At 34.6% G+C, this 20,303-nt stretch overlaps 1 protein-coding gene across 5 annotated transcripts in view; it reads right to left on the bottom strand.

Annotated features, from left to right (window-relative positions):
- ASPH (aspartate beta-hydroxylase) overlaps nt 1-20,303 on the bottom strand; it is a 111,990-nt gene that overhangs the window by 48,818 nt on the left and 42,869 nt on the right. For all 5 annotated transcript variants that reach the window (XM_077783430.1, XM_077783438.1, XM_031504035.2 and 2 more), the window contains 6 exons: nt 19,883-19,942; nt 18,315-18,371; nt 17,776-17,820; nt 16,937-16,972; nt 10,922-10,975; nt 9,909-9,953 (listed from right to left, as the gene is read on the bottom strand). In XM_077783430.1, the coding sequence (XP_077639556.1) occupies nt 9,909-9,953; nt 10,922-10,975; nt 16,937-16,972; nt 17,776-17,820; nt 18,315-18,371; nt 19,883-19,942 (297 nt within the window). The remainder of the gene's footprint in view (nt 1-9,908; nt 9,954-10,921; nt 10,976-16,936; nt 16,973-17,775; nt 17,821-18,314; nt 18,372-19,882; nt 19,943-20,303) is intronic.

Here is a 20,303-nt window from a genome sequence, read left to right as displayed (position 1 = left end):
CAGATGCTTCAAATATTACAATATTGCTTCCATCACAAAACATTTCACAGAATTTCTCCTCTAGATATTTCATATATTTTTTGTTGTATACACTTACAATGCAAGCTATTTTGCAAGAAAGAAAATCTGTTCACTAATTAAAAGATATTGGAAACACTAGCTTAATACATATAATTGTTTAAAGTATGAAAAAATATAATCAATTGGAACTTAAGTCTCATTTTTAGAAGTGACTTGGGCACTTGGAAGCTTTTGTCTTTTTACAACTTCTAAAACAATGTAACAGGTTTTTTGCAAACATCTGACTGCAGAGGTAGATGTTAAGCAAGCATTAGGCTAGTCTGTAGCAAAGGCAAACTAAATCCTGGACAAAAATCATGTATGTGTATTTCATGAAGGTGGTAGATACATAAAAATCTTTTCCCCGCCTCTAAACACTTTTTGATCCTGCTCTACTCTATAACATAAAAAGCATCTTGCCTCACAATTCTAACAGTTATTCTATTTCCATGTCCAATTTTTTCCCAATAAGCTTCCAATATTTCCTCCTAATAAACTTAGAGAGCACTAAACAGGGAGCTCTGTTGCCTTTTTAGCTAGTTACTGTCCTCTTTAACATATACTGTTTAATGTGAGGTATTCTTACATATATAAAAAACATATTCTTTAATTTCCAAATAATTTACAGACACCTTATCTGAATACTCAATCTTTACTGTTTTCTAAGCTGACTGATCAGAAGCATTATAGTACAAATACAATATTTAAAAATGCAGAAAAACATTGAATTTTTTAATAAAGAAACTGGATTATGCACACACATGAAATCAAATTTTTTAACACTGTAATTTCACCCTTTACTATAGGCTGACAACTGCTATTCCTGAATGTATGGACACTATAACTCTAATTTATATTCAGTACAAGGCAGAATGAGCATTAACTTGATTATATGGTAAATTAAATAAATATGATCACACTGAAAGTCATTCACCTCTTCAATTACATCATGGGATCTATATTGTCAATTCAATTGTAAGAAATGACAAAAGATCTATAGAGTCAATTACATACTAGGAACAATTATTACTGTAGCAGTATATTATTGAAAGCATTGTGCAGTATTTCCCAAAACCCTGGCTTCTTTATTTTTTTGCACATATCACGCAATCAATAAAATGGTCATATGCCATCCAAAACACTACATTTTTAAAAGAGCAATAATGCAGTCCCAGATGAAATAATAGTTTATTTTTACAGTTTTCGCACAAACCATTTCATATACTCATATTTCTATTTTTACCACCTCTCATTACCGTGACACATCATGCCACTTAGCCACCCACTTCTCACATATCCTCTCCTTCATTAGCAACACTTGAGATTCTCACTTGGCCTCTTCTCTCTGCTTCATTCTAGGTCACTGAATAACCCACCTTCACACATCTTGGACATTCATGTTACTTCTGCAAGTTCTTTGCCATTACAGGGAAAACAATGTATATGACCTCCTTACTCTAAAGCCCACTCCTATCTTCCGTTTCTTGTCTGGCTTCACATTCTTTAATCCTGAGACTCATGCAACATGCAACCTACAGCTCTCCAACTCTCTATTTATGCACTAGAATCAGTTCTCCAAACTCTCAGACTATTTTCAGCCTGTATTCTGCTAAATTAGTTGCAATTGACTTCACTAAAGCCTCTCCAATGATCTTTAAATACTCCCACTTCTCCTCCTATGTAGCTGCTTTTGAAATTCATCACAACTTGATCTTGTTAGCTCTGAAGCTAAGAATTGACACTTCACTAGGAATTCACTTCAGCATCATATTCAGCACATACTGCTTTGTTCCTTCCACACTGATCCCTAGCATATTTCAATGGTGCAAAAGGTTTTAATTATGCTATTTCTGACAAAGGCTTGAAAATGTGCTCTCTCAAAGTCAGGAATATGATAATAAACCTTGAGACTATTTTGTCATCAACTTAAACCAACTGTAGCTCAAGCAAACAAATAGAAAAAACCTTAGCTCTTCCAACCACTCTCATCCTTTATTCAATGTCTTCATTTCCAGCAAAATTACTGACAAAAGAGCTTTAGCTAATCTCTTACAGGCCAGGAGTGCTATCACTATATAACGAAGGCACCAGGGATTCCCAAGAAGGTTTCTACCAGGAAGAAATTTATTTTTCATATTACAATACAACTAAATGTTTTATAGCATATGAGAATGTTCCAAGTCACAACTAAAAATGTGTTTCAGACCTTGTAGATTTTACAGGAATCTCAATCAACAGTATAAATGCACAGTACTATTTATTTACATACACATAATTTTTGAAAAATATAAAATTACAAATTATGTTCAGTAAAATCTTTATATTTTTCAGCATCTTTCCTATACCAAATCTTAGCCATTTACTTCTTAGAAAGAAGTGCCAAGATATGGTACCTTTTCAATTACAGAGAATGTTAAGAAGTCACTTAAATTGTAGCAGATTGGCAGTATTAAAATACAACTTTAGTATTCTACTCTGCTCACTGGTATTTCTTCTTGTGATTTCCAAAAAAACAAAAAACAACTGAAGCCAAGATTTCATAGATTCACTGACATATAATAAGAGGCTATGTAGCAATGTGAAAATATTAAGGAAAAGGTAATTTTCTGACATTTTTTTTAACTACTATTCAGTAATAGCAGATCATTAAAGCTTTGGTGGTATTTGAAAACTGAGAAGGTCAATGAAGATTTTTGCTTTCACAGAAGTGCATGGACCTTATGAGATTTCTGATTTAAACTATGGACCATAACCACAATATTCTGTATGCAAAACAGATATACCAGTTTCCCAGACATTTGTGTTTGCTAAGAAGTGCTATCTCATCCATTATAAATTACAAACAGAAATGATGTTTCATGAAAAAAAATTCAGACCTAGTTGGTTGCAGAATGTTAATACTCCGAAAGGACAATCATGACACAATTATAGATGACACAGATCTTAGCATACTGCCCATTTTCTCTACATAACAGCAGCCAGAAAGAAAATTAATTTATTTTACTTGCTACTTGCTCCTTGTAAACAATACTTTCAAATATATTTTTTAATATTTAAATCCACAATTAAAAAATAATATTACTTAGTGTCTGACTCAAATATTTATCCCTATAGCTAATATTTAATACATTTAGGAATAAATAATGACACTAGAAAGACAAAGATATTCTTCTGTGTTTTATTGCAGCCAAACATTAAAATGGATTAAATACACATATTTTTAATAGTCCACTTGACCTTGCTCAGCTTGGCATATTTTTGTAAACATGAAGCACATAAAATCACATACCCAGTTACAAAATACTTAGAATTCATTCACAGCATAATATACTCTCACAGCCCCATAATTCTACAAATAGGCTGCCACTGTTATATAAAAAGTCTTCCATTCACCATTCTAAAATAATTCCCAAGATACCTCACAAAATATGGCTTTGTAAAAATTATTGCTCTGCAATTCACAATCACAGGTAATTTTACTAGAATATCCCATCCCAAAACACATCACAGTCTAAGTGTATTATTGCTTTCCTGAAAAGTCTAAAGATATCACTTTGGGACATCTGTATTTGTTGATAAAATGTAACACGTGGAGTCTTACTGACATCCCAAACCCAAAAAAAGGGCAAGCATATATGATGCCCCTTTCACTACAAATGTAAGCATCTAAAACCCTGCCTTCAAAACAGTGTTACAGAAATTGAAAATCTTCCTGCAAACCAAAAGGTAACCAACGTTAGGGTTACCAAATTGATTTTTCTTTTTATAAATTCATCTTACTTTATGTCTCCTAAGCTCCTGTAACAGGCTTGGCATCTTCCTAAAATCACAGCAATTATTCCTGAGCCAAAAAGGAACACATGCAAAATATCAAAGAATAAAATATGTCTTCGTAATTGTGGAACAGCAGCACAGAACAGGTAAAAAGCACACCTGTTACATTAAAATTCTAAATCCCTCACAGTACCTAAATTTCAGATGTACCATTTTTAAGAGCATTCATAACTGTAGGTCTTAAATTCTGACATATTTTTCTTAAGGTTGAATTTCCAAAGTACTTTTTGCAAATCAAGTGTTTATGCAAATTTGACTTTTAAAATAATTTACTGAACATAAAGCTTATTAAAGCCAGCTTTGAGATAATTATATTGGTAGGCAAACCAAAATGGAATAATTTTACTGAATTCAACCTGATTCTAGCAACTCAGTCTTGTTGCAATCTCCACTGACTCCCTGTCAGACTAGCATTTAGTCTCTAGACATTTTTGCCTGAAAAATCAGATAAGCATAAATAAAAAGTGCTAATTCATACATAACAGGTTTTTGAAAATTGTAATTTTGTAATTTGGCCTTTTACTAGTATGAATTAAACACACATTTTATACCTTGTTAGGTATTTTAAAAATCACCTGAAATTCATGTTGACATAACATCAGTGCAAAGAGATATAAGTCAAACTTCACAGCATAGTTTGTGCCTGATTAGTGTTTTCTAATAAAATGTAATTAGGCTGTATTCTATATCAGCAGTTATGAAACATTTAAAAATTCATAACATCATATGTTTCATTTGACCAAACTGCTCTGTACATACTGTATGAATCCACAACAAAAGATATATATTAAAATCTGAAAAAAATGTACTTGCTGCTATGTTATAAATAGAATATTAACAGTTGCTTAAACAGTACATGAAATGCAGCTCTAAGCTGTAACTCTGTCACAAACACAGAAGAAAAATAATGAATTCACTAAACTTGACCAAGGGAAAAAAAAATATCAGACAGGAATGTAAACTAAACATCCAAGTGTTAAAAATGCTTACTAAAATGACAGTTGGCTAAAACCCATTTACAGCATCTTAGTGTTCATTCCCCAAACCCTGAACTGCTTGGTAATTACATCATAAGGTCTATTTCAACCATCTGCTCCCCTTTTGTAGCGTATGGTTAGGACTGGTCCTCCTGATGTAGGGACTTTTCTTTTGAAGCTTTAAGTATCTGAAAAAATAAGGGGAAATCTATATTAAAGGACCAACCAAAACACAACTTCCTCTAAAACAACAACAAAAAAATCTTAAATGCTAAAAAATGCAACTTTGTAGCAGACTACTTAATATTAATAAGCTACCATTTCTAAGAGCTACCTTAATGAATATACACAAAGTTGCTGTACAAGGTGGGAAACAAAGTTGTAAGTATTTTTCTAGGCAGTGATTTTTTTATTACCATATGGCACTTTATTTACCTTGTAAAGTATATCTAGGCCATGCCACAAATTCATTTAAACATTTTTAGTTTGGTTTTGGTTTGGTTTTTAGTGTTGGTTTGATTTTGGGTTTTATTTGTTAAAGTCAAAGGCAACTAGAAAAGAGGAGCCAGGGAATGAGGAAGGGTCAAAGTTCTAAAGTGGAAACTTCTCTACATGTAAGGGGTTTCGGCAGTTGGTAGAATAAATGTAGAGTTATAAAAATGTCAAGAATACAAGGTGAAGGGGAGGAGTGGAGCAACTTGTCGATATTTTAAATCTAAACACATACAAGCAAATTCAGAGAATAACAGTATCCCCTAAACCCACAATGTCTCCCTCTAGTATTTATGTCCAACAAGTACCACTCTATCACAACCACTGCAATTTATGTGCCAGTGTAAGGTAGGATTAGCCAGAAAATCTGAATCAGTACTATTTCAAGCTAGTTTATCAAACCATTAGTTTATAAAGTGCAGATTATAACAGTAGCTAAAGTATCCTATATCTGGAAAAGAATGCTGGCAATAATTTCAGAAGTAAACTCAGAGAACTGGAAAACAGGACTTACAGATACCTAAGGATGTACTTGACTAGTATGAACTTTCTTGTGATGTGCCCTGAAGTCAGCAAAAAACTTTTGAATTGCACTCTATCATATTCAAATCCCACACCCAGTGTCTTCCCTGGTGATATGAGAATGCTCCTAACAGCTAAATTCAATCTCTGAGCTCTCCTGTTTTCTTTTCAAAAAACTAAGTTCCAATGTTTTAGCTAAAAACCAAACTACTCCAAACCGGATACAAACTGGTGCCATCATGCTCCAAATGCAATTGTATAATTTGAACTACCAAAGAATACAGACTATATAGTAACTTTTCTGAATTTCTTTCACACTACCTGATGTTATGTTTGTTACTGCTTAAAGAAAAGGAAATATTAGCTTTGAACAACTGATGAAATAAAACCACAAACAAAGAAGAAAGACTCCCGACAACAAAATCTCCTATACTGAACCCTCCATCACAAAGATATGAAAGAAACACAGGAAACATGGATGTCATATTCTGAGAGAAAAATCTGAGAGCAATGTTGCTTTCAAACTGAAATATTCACATCAAAAAAAGACAGGTAAATATACTTAATAGCAGAAGAACTAATAATTTAATAAAATTTTATTCACTGTCAGTAAAACTACAGACATAAACATGTCCTATATTTCTTTTGTCAGTTTCCCAAGAAGCTACTTGAATTTTATGTGCTGAAACAGTAAGATTTTTAGAAAAAACTATAAATACTGGTTCTTCTGCCCTCAGAGTGGTTCCCACATGACTACACAAATTACAAGGATTCTTAAGTTAGTGCAGTGCTCAGATTTTGTGCTGATCAAATTATTTTCATTTTCTACTTCCTAAACAAGAGATCATGAACATTCTACTATGTCTATTAATTACTTGTGTCTTTAATAACTGTAATAACTGTCTTTAAAACACATTTTGATTGATTCTATCACTTTTTCCCTATGAAGGAAAGAAGAAAATAATTAATTCATTCGAGTGCTGCTCGAAGGAATTAATTATGTGTTTCCAAAAGCTATGTCAGAATAGATGCCAAAATAATTTTGTGATTTAAATGGTGTGTTGCACTAATTTTGAAAACAACCACAGGTAAAAAAAGAATAAATCTAAAAGATTTATTCAGAAATACCTACAATTTCAAAGTAGAACAAGCTATTTCTCATTCCAGCAGTGTTTGAAAATGGCAGTCTCTCAGTATCACGATACAACAAAAGAAGAGTGGGTAACTAGGTTCAATTCCACCATCTTATTTGCAAGTACATCTGCAATTAGAGGAGTGATCATTCCTCTCCACTTGGCACTGGTAAGGCTGTATCTCAAATCCTGTGCTCAGTTTTGGGCCCCTCACTGCAAGAAGGACACTGAGGTGCTGCAATGAGTCTCGGGAAGGACAGAGCTGAGGCTGGGTCTGCAGCACAAGTCTCATAAAGAGCAGCTGAGGGACCTGGGGTTGTTTAGTCTGGAGCCAAGAAGGCTCAGGAAGAACCTTACTGCTCTCCATAAATGTCTGAAAGGAGCTTGTAGCCAAGTGAGGGCCAGTCTCTTCAGCCAAGTAGCAAGAGACAGTTTGAGAAAACAGCACTGAGTTGCACCAGGAGAGGTTTAGATTGGGTGTGAGGAAAAATTTATTCTCCAAAAGTGTGGTCAAACATTGCAATGTGCTGCCCAAGGAAGAGGTGGAGTCCCCAGCCTGAAGGTATTTAAAAGATGTGTAGATATGACAGCTGAAATGGCTTAGTGGTACACTTGCCAGTGTTAGGTCTAAAGCTGGACTTGAATTTAAGGGTCTTTTCCAATCTAAATGATGCTATGATTCAAAATGGTTTATATCTAAATCCATCACTACTATATAAAACACCTAAGTTCTTTTTTGTGAAGGTAGAAAAATTAATTTACAGCTGCACCACTGAGCCATAAATTACAACACAAAAACTGATAGAAATGTGGCCCAAAATGCCAAAATTTCAAGTTGGCACTTCTATTCTGAATTTAATTTTTAAATAGCATCTGTAAGTCAAGAAATCATCTCAATATCCTCAACTGACATTGTGTAGTGGAATTATCTACTGCTGAAATTTTGTAATAGTTCTGTAAGGTGTGGAGTTGTGTTATTTGTATGTTTTATTATCCCTGTATTATGTATTGGTTTATTCCTTTGTACCCCCGTGTGCAACTTGGTTTATCCCCAGTTTTCCCGCCTTGTCCTCCCTTCCCGCCTTCCCAGTATCTATCCATCACCCTGAAAGAGGTATTTTACCCCCCCCGGGTGCCTTGTCTATCACTCGGTGCCCCTTCCCATCCATCCAGAAGCTTCTACTCAGGGCACCGGGTGATTGGGGAGGACCTGGGGCTCCCCCCATATCCTTCCCCCATTGGACTCCACCATATCCCCCCATCCCGGAGCCACCCCCTATCCCTATCCCCATTGGTCGTTGGATACCCCTCCCTTACAGTTTATAAGCCAGTGCAAGCACCTTGTGCTTGTTCCTGTTGGCTGGCACCGTTCTAGGATATTTGGCCCCGTTGGGCTACAATAAACTCGGACTTAGCCCCCAGCAGGATCCGCTCTTCATTTACCACCGCGAGGCTTGCTAGCGCTGCCCGGAACCCACAAAGGCACTCTCCAAACCCCAGCAGGGAGTGGCGGAGGGTGCCTCCATCGCCCGCCCTCGCCCCACAAGAGCTAGCCGGGGCTGAGAGAAAAGGGAACCGGGGCGGGAGCGCGGCAGTAAGGGACTTTTTGTTATTTTAACTTTAAACAGCAAACTTTTCTGAGAGAAAACATCTTTTCTTCTTCCCCAGTTCCAACCTAATGCGTAACAAACTGAGTTCTTTGCTGAACTTCTTGCCCACACTATCAAAGATATCTACTATTTGTTTCTACACTGATTATAAGCTTTGGTAAAAAATACATCATATTCATTATGAAACAAAACACCTTCAATTAATGCATTTATTAAATAATAGCTATGGCTTCAAACTTTCCAACACATCACACAGCTGTTGTGATAAACAACTTGGAAAGACCTTGCAGACAACACAATTATGCACCAATATGAACATTTCAAACCACCTCAGCTAAGGTTCAGCATACAAACTCAAACATGAATTAAACCACTCCTCCAATCTGTACTGGACAACCACAAAAGGCCTCCTATGTTTCTTTACTCCTCTGGATACTTTTGGCATGGCTAAGAACCAAATACAAATACTGTAAGGCAAAAAAATAACAATGCAGAACTCTCTGGGCACCACATCTTGTAAGAGCTCCTGCATAGTACAGAGATTAACTAACCCAGAAAGGGGATCAGGCTAACCAGCTCAAAAGAAAAATACAGTTATTAGAGGTCTTGGATTGCAGCTTCTCTGATGTACTGCACTGAGATACAACTCTGTGTGCCACTCAACACAACTAGTTTGGTACAACAAGCAAAATAGCAAATTGCAACAGTTAACTCCAAGAAATGTAACAATATGCAGTTCTTGAATTTGGAAGCCACTTATCTAGGCTAAAAATGGTTTTGGTAAAATCCATGTCTACTACTGTCAGGCAACAGATGGAAGAACTGGAAGTGCTCTTGTTCTCAAAATCAGTCATGCGAAGAAAAATGTGATGGCATGACAAAACAGTCTCTGTTTCCAGATCCGTGTCCAAAGAATGTGCCACAGTCAGATTCCAACAGATACAACTGACATACAGAGAAGTAACACTATCATTGTCCATGACAATTTCTCTGGAGAGGAAGTACCTACATATCGAGACCTGAAATTGTACTCCCCTTTTAAAAGTATTCAGCTCTATCTGAAATCATTAAAAATAAATTCTAAATTAAAACTACTTCATTTATTTGGAATGCTTTCATATAACCCAATAACTAACATTGGCATTTATCAAATATAACAGAAAAATTATTGCAACTTTAACAATAATGATATCCTTCACAAAGTAATTTGATTATTCATTTCTATGTAGCTATAGCTTCACTTTTTTAGGAAAAAAACCAAGCATCCAAGATTGACTTACCCACTTGAACATCATCTGAATAATCTTCAGGTTTAACAGGTTTTTCTGTAAATAAAAAATGTAGATAAAATTCAAACTCAACCGCTTCTCAAATATTTACAAAAGGCCCCCCTTTTTTTTCCACAGTGACCTAGTAAGACTGTTCTGTAATATTACTTTTGCATAAGTAGGATGCAAACTTCTTCCTTGGCTAAATTTTTCCAAGGGACTTAAGTCGGCCAATGAGCCTACTGTAGGACTCCACAGTTTCAAAGATGATACTTCAAATTTCTGAAACTGTACTATCCAAAGCTCACATATCCCAGTTTCACATGCTACTACAGTATGGGTTTAGAAAACATACATATATACCTACCGTGTCTCTAGCTGTAACTGTGAAATACTTGACTTCAAAATTCAGTTACTTTTATTTCTATACGTATGTTTAAATTAGACATGTCACACATCACCTAGTGCTACCACTGCTAATAGACTGAAGTTTGGAAAGAGTTTGCAAGGAATCAGGCTCCCCAGAAAAAGCTTCACAATAGGCAGGATGCTGGTTGTAAATAATAGGAAGAATTCAAGAGGGGAAATACATTCTCTGATTTGGGAAGCCCATAAATAAAGAGTGCAAAGCTAAGGGGACATTCCACTTCACTCCTTACATATACCCTCTTTGCTGAGTATGCACTCCTGACTGGCTGGTGGAAAACAAGACCATGGAAAAGAAATTTTCAATTCAATCATATAACCAAATACTGTCATTTTTAGCAATACAAGTTTTTTCTGTAAAAAAGCACTCTTGACTTCTAAAACTGAAGAGTGCTTCCTAAGCCATTAAATATGTCATTTAAAAGCCCAAGATGCTAGATTCCAAAAACACAGATATGTTTGTCCTTGAAAGAAAACAGCTGCAGAAAAAGTTATGAATCTATTTTTATTGCAGCATAGGATCCTATTCCATAGTATTTATCATTCCCAATTATAAATTTTTTTAAGTAACAAATGCATGGAAAACAAAATATACAAACCTGATTCCTCTGGTTCAATGACCACATCATCTTCTGTTGGCTTACTTTCTATTCCTAGGTAGAAAAGAAATGTTGAAAGTTATTAACATTACATTAATTATTTTGTTTTTATTTCCCAGCAGCCACACAATTGAATTAGTTTTACACAAAAACGAAGACTTAAATTACAAACTAACAAGTTCAGTTAACTGAAGAGTAGGAAAAATGGTACTAAATACATTTCACATCCAAACATTTGCCTACTAGAAGCAGGACTTCTACTGCACACACCTGAAGGATTTTAGTTACAATTGTTGTTTGAGTGAAACAATATATGTTATACCTTTTAATCATACAATAATGCATTTTTAAAATAGAAAACCTAAATAAATATAGCATCAAATCCTACACACAGTGCTCAGGCTAATCTGCTTAGATCGTTTTGCTCTAGCTGACTCAATCAAAATCATATTTGAGAAAAACTTCTTTAACAAAATTTTTAACTTCTTAGAGCAGATTTTTAAATTAGATTTAACACAGTACTCATTTAAAATGTTTCAAGAACAACACAGCAAACAAAAATTTACAACATAACCTTTCTGAGTAGCAATGTGGGAAATTACCACAGAGCTCCAGTTTGGGCAATGGAATAAGCACTTTATAAGAAAGTCATGAAGTTCAACAAGTCCAGGTACATAGTTCTGCACCAGGGTCAGGGCAACCTCCAGTATCAATAAACGTTGGGGGAAGAAGAGATTGGCAGCATCCCTGTGGAGAATGACTTGGATATGCTGATGGATAAAACACTGGATGTGAGCCAAAAATGCACTCACAGCCTAGAAGGCCAACTGCATCCAAGGATACATCTAAAGAGAACTCTCTCATCAGGCCCCCACATGGAGTGCTACATCCTGCTCCCGAGGTTTTAGTACAGACATGGGGCTCTTCGAACAGATTCAGATGAGGCCCTTGAAGATGATCAGAGGGCCAGAGCACCTCTCCTAGGAAGGCAGGCTGACAGGCTGGGACTGTTCAGCCTGGACAAAAGAAGACTCCAGTGAGGCCTTACCACAGCCTTTCAATAAGGGATCTTGTAAAAGAGATGGAGAGAGATTTTTAACTCACACCTGTAGCAACAAGACAACAGATTTTGAAGTGCAAAAGAGGATAGAGATTGGACATAAGGAGATGTTTTATGATGAGTGTGGTGAAACACTGGAACAGGATGACCAGCGCAGTAGTGGATGCTCCATCCCTGGAAGAGTTTAAAGTCAGGTTGGACAGAGCTTTGAGCAAGTAGACTAAGAATAAGATGTCCCTAGATATGGCAGGGAGATTGAAGTAGATGATCTTTAAATACCTCTTTTAATTAAAACTGTTTCACAATTCTATTCTGTTCTGTGTTTTTGTTTTGTTTGGTTTTTTTTTTATTATTGTATTAATAAATATAAATGGGGAAAAAAAGTTTTACAAGCTATAAAATTTCATACCTGAAAGGTCTTTAGCAATATCAAAATCTTCATTAATTTCTTCTATAAGTACAAAAAGGAATAAAGTGTGTAATCAGCTTGACTTCTTTTTTAAACCTTTTTTTTTCAAGCACATATATATATATGTATATATAATCAGAACACTAAGTTCACAATTATAAAATATATACCTGGCCCTGTGGCTTCATTCACCCTCTTTGGAAGGTCCTCAACAGCTAAGAAAACATTCACTTCAAAGCAATAATGAAGTCAAGCCCTCAAGCGATGGAACTTACACAGTACACAAAAGAACACAGGTAGCATGTAGACATGCTAACCTGATATTAACAAGCAGACACTTTGATGAATTCCAGGGAAAAAAATACACCTTAAATATTATTTCCTGTTTCATTAAATAGCTCTTCTATTCATCAGCTAGTTATTTCAAAATTGTACATTTTCAACACTTGTTGTTTGGATTATGATACAAAAACTGAAATTTTAAAACAACTTCTTAATCTTTCTAAATACATTCAAGTACTCCCATGTTCTTTTGCAGCATTAACTCCATCTCCTAGACACAGTGAAAGCAAACTAAAAAACCTGCATACCTATAAACTTTAAGTCTTATTTAGATAAACATGCAATTCATTTGAGAGTCCTAATTTCCTTCTTGAAGCTCAACAAACTGTACGACTTAATGCATTCTACAGAAAAAATAATTTTTTTTCGCTTAATATGGTACTTTTTAAATTCCTTAGACTGTCCTCTTTAGATTATGATAACAAAGATGGTAAAACAGATATATACAACTTATTTACACTAGAGAACTTCTTGACTTCCTTCTAAACTAAATTATTGGGGAGGGGGGTTTCAGTCAGCTGAGATGACTCTCAAAAGAGCTGGCATTTCAAGACAACAAACCCAGAGAGAATACTGCAGACAAATAATTTGTAATTGCTTCTACTAATTAGACAAATGCATCAACAAGAGGTCTGCATCAAAGCACAGCTAGCACTGCCAGTCTGCACATTTTGAATGATCCTACACACTGGTTGCAGGGTTATGAGGAGGGCTCATTACAAGAAGCAGTGTCTGATGAACTACCGTGGTCCAGCTGACCACTAAAAGCCTCAGACACCCAACTCTGTGTCAGCTGAGACCTTAAAGATGAATCCTCAAGGATGGCATATTAGAATAAAGTTTCTCTGTTCACAGTCAAAAATCTAACTTCATAACAATACAGACTGCTACAAACCTTTGCCATAACTGGCAGTGGCATGACTAAAAGTCACAAAGATTGTGTACTTCAATTTATATAAACAGCAAGATTAAGTTTCTTATCTTAATGCTAATTTGCCTAAAGTATTTTTTGTATATATGTATATATATATATAGGTATATACCTGTATCTTGAGTCTCAGTCTGCTTTTCATGTTTTGGTTCTGAAAGGATAGGAAAATAAAATTCCTGGGTTCTTGATATGCATTAAGTATTCTAAAAATTTGGTTAAATATACAGTTATTTTGTTAACGACAAAAGCAAGGGCCTTAAAAAAACTTCCCCTGTTTTGGGGGCCTGAATAGATATATGAAGCCTTTCTGGAGCTTGTAGTAGAAATTCTACATTAAAAACCTCAAACCAGATGTGTACATATTGCTGAAATTTCTAGACTTTCTATCACACAGATGAAATGCTGAAAACAATTACAAATTACAATCACAAATCTATCATTCAGTACAGTTGTTACAATTCTCCTACATTCTTAATCTTTGCATAGTCACTCTAATTTTTGTAATTCTGAAGAAGAAATAGATCAAGAATATTCATTATTTAATTTTAGATAATGTCTGAAAATAGACACAATACTATCCATTGTCTGAATTTTCAATACATGCTTACTGTGAATTTTCAACTGAAAAAGTTCATTCAGTTTGGATAATTTAATCATCTAGCAGGTACTAATAGTCATTTGAAAAAGGTTGTTTACATAGCATAGAATTGTTATGTAAACTATGTTTTAACTATGTTTAAAAACATAGAATATCCTTACAAACATCCAGAACTCTTTCTTTCTAATGAAAATATTAGACTTGCTTTCTTTCCTAGTTTCATGGCTAGAAAATGTAGGAAACTTTTCATAAAACTGGAAGTTATGTACAATAACTGAGTTCTTGTATTCCAAATTCTATGATTAATCATTTACCCACTCCACTCTGGCCACTTATTTCCACTAAAGAATTTTTAGCTTTGGCAATAACCTCAGATGTGATTACAGTGATCTTATTTGAGCAGTTCCTGATCTGAATTAAGAACCAAGCTTCACAAAGCCAGAGTCACAAAAGAAATTGGACTCTCTACCCAGCAGAGAGTCTTTAGCTGTCTTTAGCTTTGAGAACTCTAGAAAACAGCAGGATTGGAGAAAATATTTTACCAGAAGGTCTTGCCAGAAGAGGGGAAACGTGATAGAAATGGGGAACATAAATTGACTCAAAGCGATACTTCTGTTGATTTCACAGACAATTGCATATGAAGGCTTTAATGTGAATCTTCTGGTGGGGTCAACTGAAGGTTTGGAGCCCATGCCAAAACCACAAGTTTCACATCTGAGAGGAAGGATTTCAGATCTCCACAATCGCCTCCAAGCACTCTCACTTCAGAAAAATGGAGCCAAAATTGCTCTTCTCCAAAAATAAAGTAAATCTGTTTCACTTTCAATCCAACCAAAACCTTTTTTGTACCAAAAGGTACAAGGAAGATGTGCTTAGAGACAAAAGCAATGAAAAACAGATGCTACTGCTAAAATGGTGTCCAGCACATGAATATGAACATACCCTGAAACTCCATGGACTGAACTCAGACTGAACTGAGAAGGAAAAAAATGGTGTGTGACAGAAAGGCAGCCTCAATCCCTGGTCTTTTTCTTCTACACTGCTCCAGGCTGGAGCTCTGAAATGAAATTCCTCTAAAAAGTACAAAGGACACATTGTGCTTTCTCTCACAACCAGAATGCCTTCAAGGTGGAACTTGAAAGCAAGGTAAAATTATGTTGTGAAAAGGCAAATTTTATCAAGAGGAAAGCAGTTTTCTATGGATTAAGTTGAATTGCGGGAATAATTTACTACATTAAGAAGCCTGACAATTTAATAGCCAAGAAAAATAAGTTTTTTTGACAGTCACATGCTACCTTAGAATTTCCTTTTGAGAAAAAGAATGAAAGTTCCTATTCTCCTTATTGTCCTTATTAGAGGACTGGCAAGAATAAAGAAAGTGTAGGGGGATTTATCTGATACTACTTAAAACTCTCATTGAAGTAGAAACAGGCACCACTACTTCCTGAAGTAAATGAATCACTGTATTTTCTGACTCCCAAAATGCAGTGATTCACTGTTATTGTACTGGGGTACCAGAAGAGACTGCAAAATATTAAATGCTTTTGGAACTGATTTAAAAAAAAAAAGGTGATGCAATTTACTTTGTAACCTCCCTGATCAACTTAGTCGAAAAGCAGATATAGATGTCGCTTCACAAGAGCATGGAAGCATTTTCTGCTTGTGTTACCATTACATATGAAAGAGCATAAAAAGTAAAGATTAGAAGTTGCACTTCAAATCTAGGTGTGAGAAGCAAGAGAAGTGATTCTTGATTAGGAACTGATCATAAAATAACTATCTCCTGGCAAGGCAAGTAAAAATTAAGCCCTGGGAAAAACCAAGAGTCACTTGCTTTTCTATCCTATTACTGCTGAGACATTTTGTCAAGGGCACCATAACTGAGGTAAATAATTATTTTCTGCAGACTGGGAAAGGCACAGGCTAAGGGCTAAGTACACCTTTGGGCCACTGAAAGTATTTCAATGGAATTTTGACTTCTATCCCAAAGAAGGATGTTGGAATTTACCTCCTGATAACAAAGAATGAACCTCAAGGTATTCTGTTGCAAATATTTTGAAGAAACCCTGTCCTTTGCTCAGGTTACATAAACATAGGAAATAAACAAGAATGCCTTAAAGATATGTTTAACTATTCTGAAGCATGGTAGTCTCCAGAAGGATATCACAGCAGGAATCACAACTACACACCTTTGTTTCAAGGTTGTGACTAATATTCTTGTTTACTTTTTGATCTGGTCACAGCAATCATTAGCAAATCATCAACCAAATCAAACTAAAACAGTAGTTCCCAAAGAACTGATAGTGTCAGACATGACAAGAAGGTGATACTGAGCTAAAAGGATGCAATAAACCACATCTGACCTGGCCAGGATTTCACAACGAAAAAGGCACGGCAAAGCCTTCAATGTTATTTTTCCACATATGCACAAACTATGGCATTAGGACCAGTATGGGAATATAATGACTATGCACACTCTACACTTGGACTAGTGTTAAAAGAATGAGATTGACTGATTACAAACACAGGGAGTTTGAAAAGACAACCCAAAACCTTAGCTGAGAACTTACAAAGTAATGTGGCAGCATAGGAAATCTTTAAACAAAGTAATTCCACTTGCATATTAATGAAATATTTTGATACTGTAATTTCACTAAATATAGCAGCTGTCCTACCTTGGTCTTCACTATAATCTTCATGCACTCTATCCTCTGTTTAAAGAAAAAGAAAAATGAGCAGGAAAATTCATAGAATTTTAAGACAATAAAGATATACAAATCATACAATACACTGTCAAGTTTATTCAGATTAAAAAAAATATTTCAAACTATAGTAGTTCATATTGTAATAAAGTTTATAAGAGTGCAAAGGTGAAAATTTCTAAAATATCCTGTGAGAAGAACTGATTGATTTTCTGGCATCAAAAGATAGACTTAAAAAATAAAGCAGTATCAGCAGACTTTCTTATACAGTTCATAAATATTCATAAATATTTTGATTCTGAATTATTTATAAATCATTTATATATACAGCTAACTTCTACAGAGTAATTTTGGCATCTACTTGTTATGGCTTACTTGCTTTTAAAAAAACTTAAGAGATACTACTTTCTTCTTGACATCACACTAATAGCAACATCTCTGGCATATTTAAATTATTTTTTATCCACAGAAACATTTCTATACAATTTAAAATACCAATATCCATTCTCCTGGAAATTCAACCCTCAAAATATTATTCTGCCCATTTGGCTGACATTACAGAGAAGTAGTACTCATGCAGGTTTTAGCATAATTTCCTTAGGAAGTTATTATGTCTACATTTTCAGTTTACATTCTGAAAAAATATTACCTAGGAGTTCCAAAGTCTTGTGTGTTGTTGTGGTTTGTTTTGTTTGTTTGGGGGTTTTTTGTTTGGTTTTGTTTTGGGGTTTTTTTGTGTTGTGTGATTGTCTTGGTTTGGGGCCAAAATTCAGTGAATTTTCAATAAAAAGAAAGAAGACATTGGACTGTACCTTTATAATGTTCCATAGCGTCTTCTGGCATTATCTCAGAGTCACCTTAAATAGAAATATTCAATATTTTATATTCCAATTGAATTTTCATGCAACAGCTAAATAACACAAGAGAGCTTAAAAAGGTCACATATTTTGCTCAAAAATGAAAGAAACAATCATACTGACTTAATACTACAATATTTTATTTGAAAGTGAGAGCTGAATTATAAAATACAGCCATGAGCTACACCATAAAACACAGAGTACAACAAGTTCATGCATATTTGTGTTTAGGCTTAAAGTTAGGAATATAAATAGGTGTTGGATAATCAATCCATTGATTAGACTAGAAAACTCCTGACAGAACAAAATACTTATGTAAGTATTTGTAGATTGGATTCATGGAGTGTTATGCTCACAAACATAACGATAATATAGTGGCATAAAAATTGGGCCTACTTAAAACTATCTAAAAACATTTGAAAATAAAACTGTGAACAAACAGTCAATATGACTTTGTAGCACATTATCATTTGAAGTAATGAAAATTTACAAACCTGGAGTGTCTGGATCACTTACTCTCTCTTCCAAATCTGCAACATAATCATCTAAGGCTGTAAATGAAATACGAACAAATAAATATCTTGAAATTTAAAATATGAAATATGTTTAATATTTCATTGTTTTCACTTGTATCCATAATGAGTCTGTCAATGGCTAAATGTTGCTCCTTAGCTGAAAACTGAAAAACTAAAACTTTATATACTGACAGTTGCAACTTGACATATGGCAATCTAATGTAAGGTGTTGAGCCACGCTCTCTTCCAGCCTTCTGCTATACTGTCTGTAGGAAAACTAGGGCAATGAGAGCCATAGGTCTCCATCAGTATTTTTTAATATTTATATGAATAAAAAATGCAAACATCCTCTATCTTCAAAATTGCAAAGTATCTTCTTTACTAATGTGGAGGAGGCTCACTTGATGAGGGATCTATAGAAGACAAGATATGAACCAGAAACTGACCTTGCAAAATACATACTTTATTTCTGGTATCTCAGATTTAGAGCAATTTACTTCCTTTCATTACCCAGCTAAATCTGAGGGTTATTTTCCTCTATAACTACAATTATTTTCAATATTCTTAATATACTTGCTAGACATGTGAGAAAACACAGTAGTGAAGGTAGAGTAGCTTATCCTTTGAATTTGGCAGTATAATAGCTTGGATTCTAAACCAGTTATCCCTCACACAGTTTGGAATAAACATTTTTAGATACATCAAACAAATAAAACTATTTTTCTGTCACATCTGTGACACCAAACACAATGCAACGTCTAGAGCTAACACTGAATCAAATATAAGAAGCCTAGTATAAACAGAAATCAATTACTAATGTAAATGCAAGAGACTGTCCACACTGTAAAGAAACATTAGAATCCTGAAGAAAATACTTATCATACAGTAGAGAAATTGCAATGTCCATTTAATGCTTCTTCATAATGGGAAAGATGAGCTAATGCCATTGTACATGGTATCAAGCATAACATGAAGATGACTGTAAGGTAATCAGATTAGCCCAAGCCAAATTTCAAAAAGCTTTCAAGATTAAGATGTGCAGAAAGACAGAACAAGGACAGTTCAGAATTATGTCCTTGGTGTTGGCTCACTCTCTGATAGCAGAGCCAGCCACAAAGAACAAACAGTGCTGAAGGAAATGTACAAAAAACTGGATGTTCCTAATGACAAGAAAAATAGCCCTTAGAACCTTATGAAGACAATATAAGTAATAAATCTCATTCTCTCTTTTTTTAGACTGCACAACCACAGCTCACTTGCCTACCCAGACCCCAGTAACACAACAGCCAGAAACACATAGTAAGTAAAAAGTTTTTGCACCAATGAAAGCTAAGTTTCCATACCTGTCACCTGTTATTTGTAATAAAGATTTTCAATAGCAAGTATGATGCAGTCATCCCTAAGTAAAATTCTCCAAGAAAATAACACCTAGTTATTGAGAGAAAAAAAAAAGCAAATTCTAACCTTTTCTATTTTTCTTTCTCATATAATTTGTTATATTGAGGCAGAAAACCATTATTACTGAGCAGGGAAAAACAAAAAGATACCTGGAATTTCATATGATTCAGACTCCACTGCTCCAACATCATCCACCATAGGATCAGCATCTGAAAAATAAATACATTTGCACAATTTTAACATTTTTAAATCAACAAACAGTAACAGAAATCCACTAACAGATAATATGTAAGAACAATAATATTTCTAAGCTGAAATTCTAAGCAAATTTATTCTAATGGCAGCAGGATATGTATATATAGACTGAAAAAAAAGTTACTATTTTATTAATAGACAATATTGAGAATATGTATATATTAATAAACTCTATACATATTTCCTTTAAGAAAGAGGACTCTCCACAAAAATTTCTGAATAAATTGGAGGAAAGAAGAATATGTTCACTTTGACTTCTTAATTGCAAAGATTTAAAGTAAATGGAATTTGAATTTCTCCTCCAGTCTTCCACTT

The sequence above is a fragment of the Lonchura striata genome, chromosome 1 (assembly GCF_046129695.1).
Source record: "Lonchura striata isolate bLonStr1 chromosome 1, bLonStr1.mat, whole genome shotgun sequence".
Classification (NCBI taxonomy): Eukaryota; Metazoa; Chordata; class Aves; order Passeriformes; family Estrildidae; genus Lonchura; species Lonchura striata.
The sequence above is the reverse complement of the archived record's forward strand: the minus strand, read 5'-3'. Positions and strand labels throughout refer to the sequence as shown.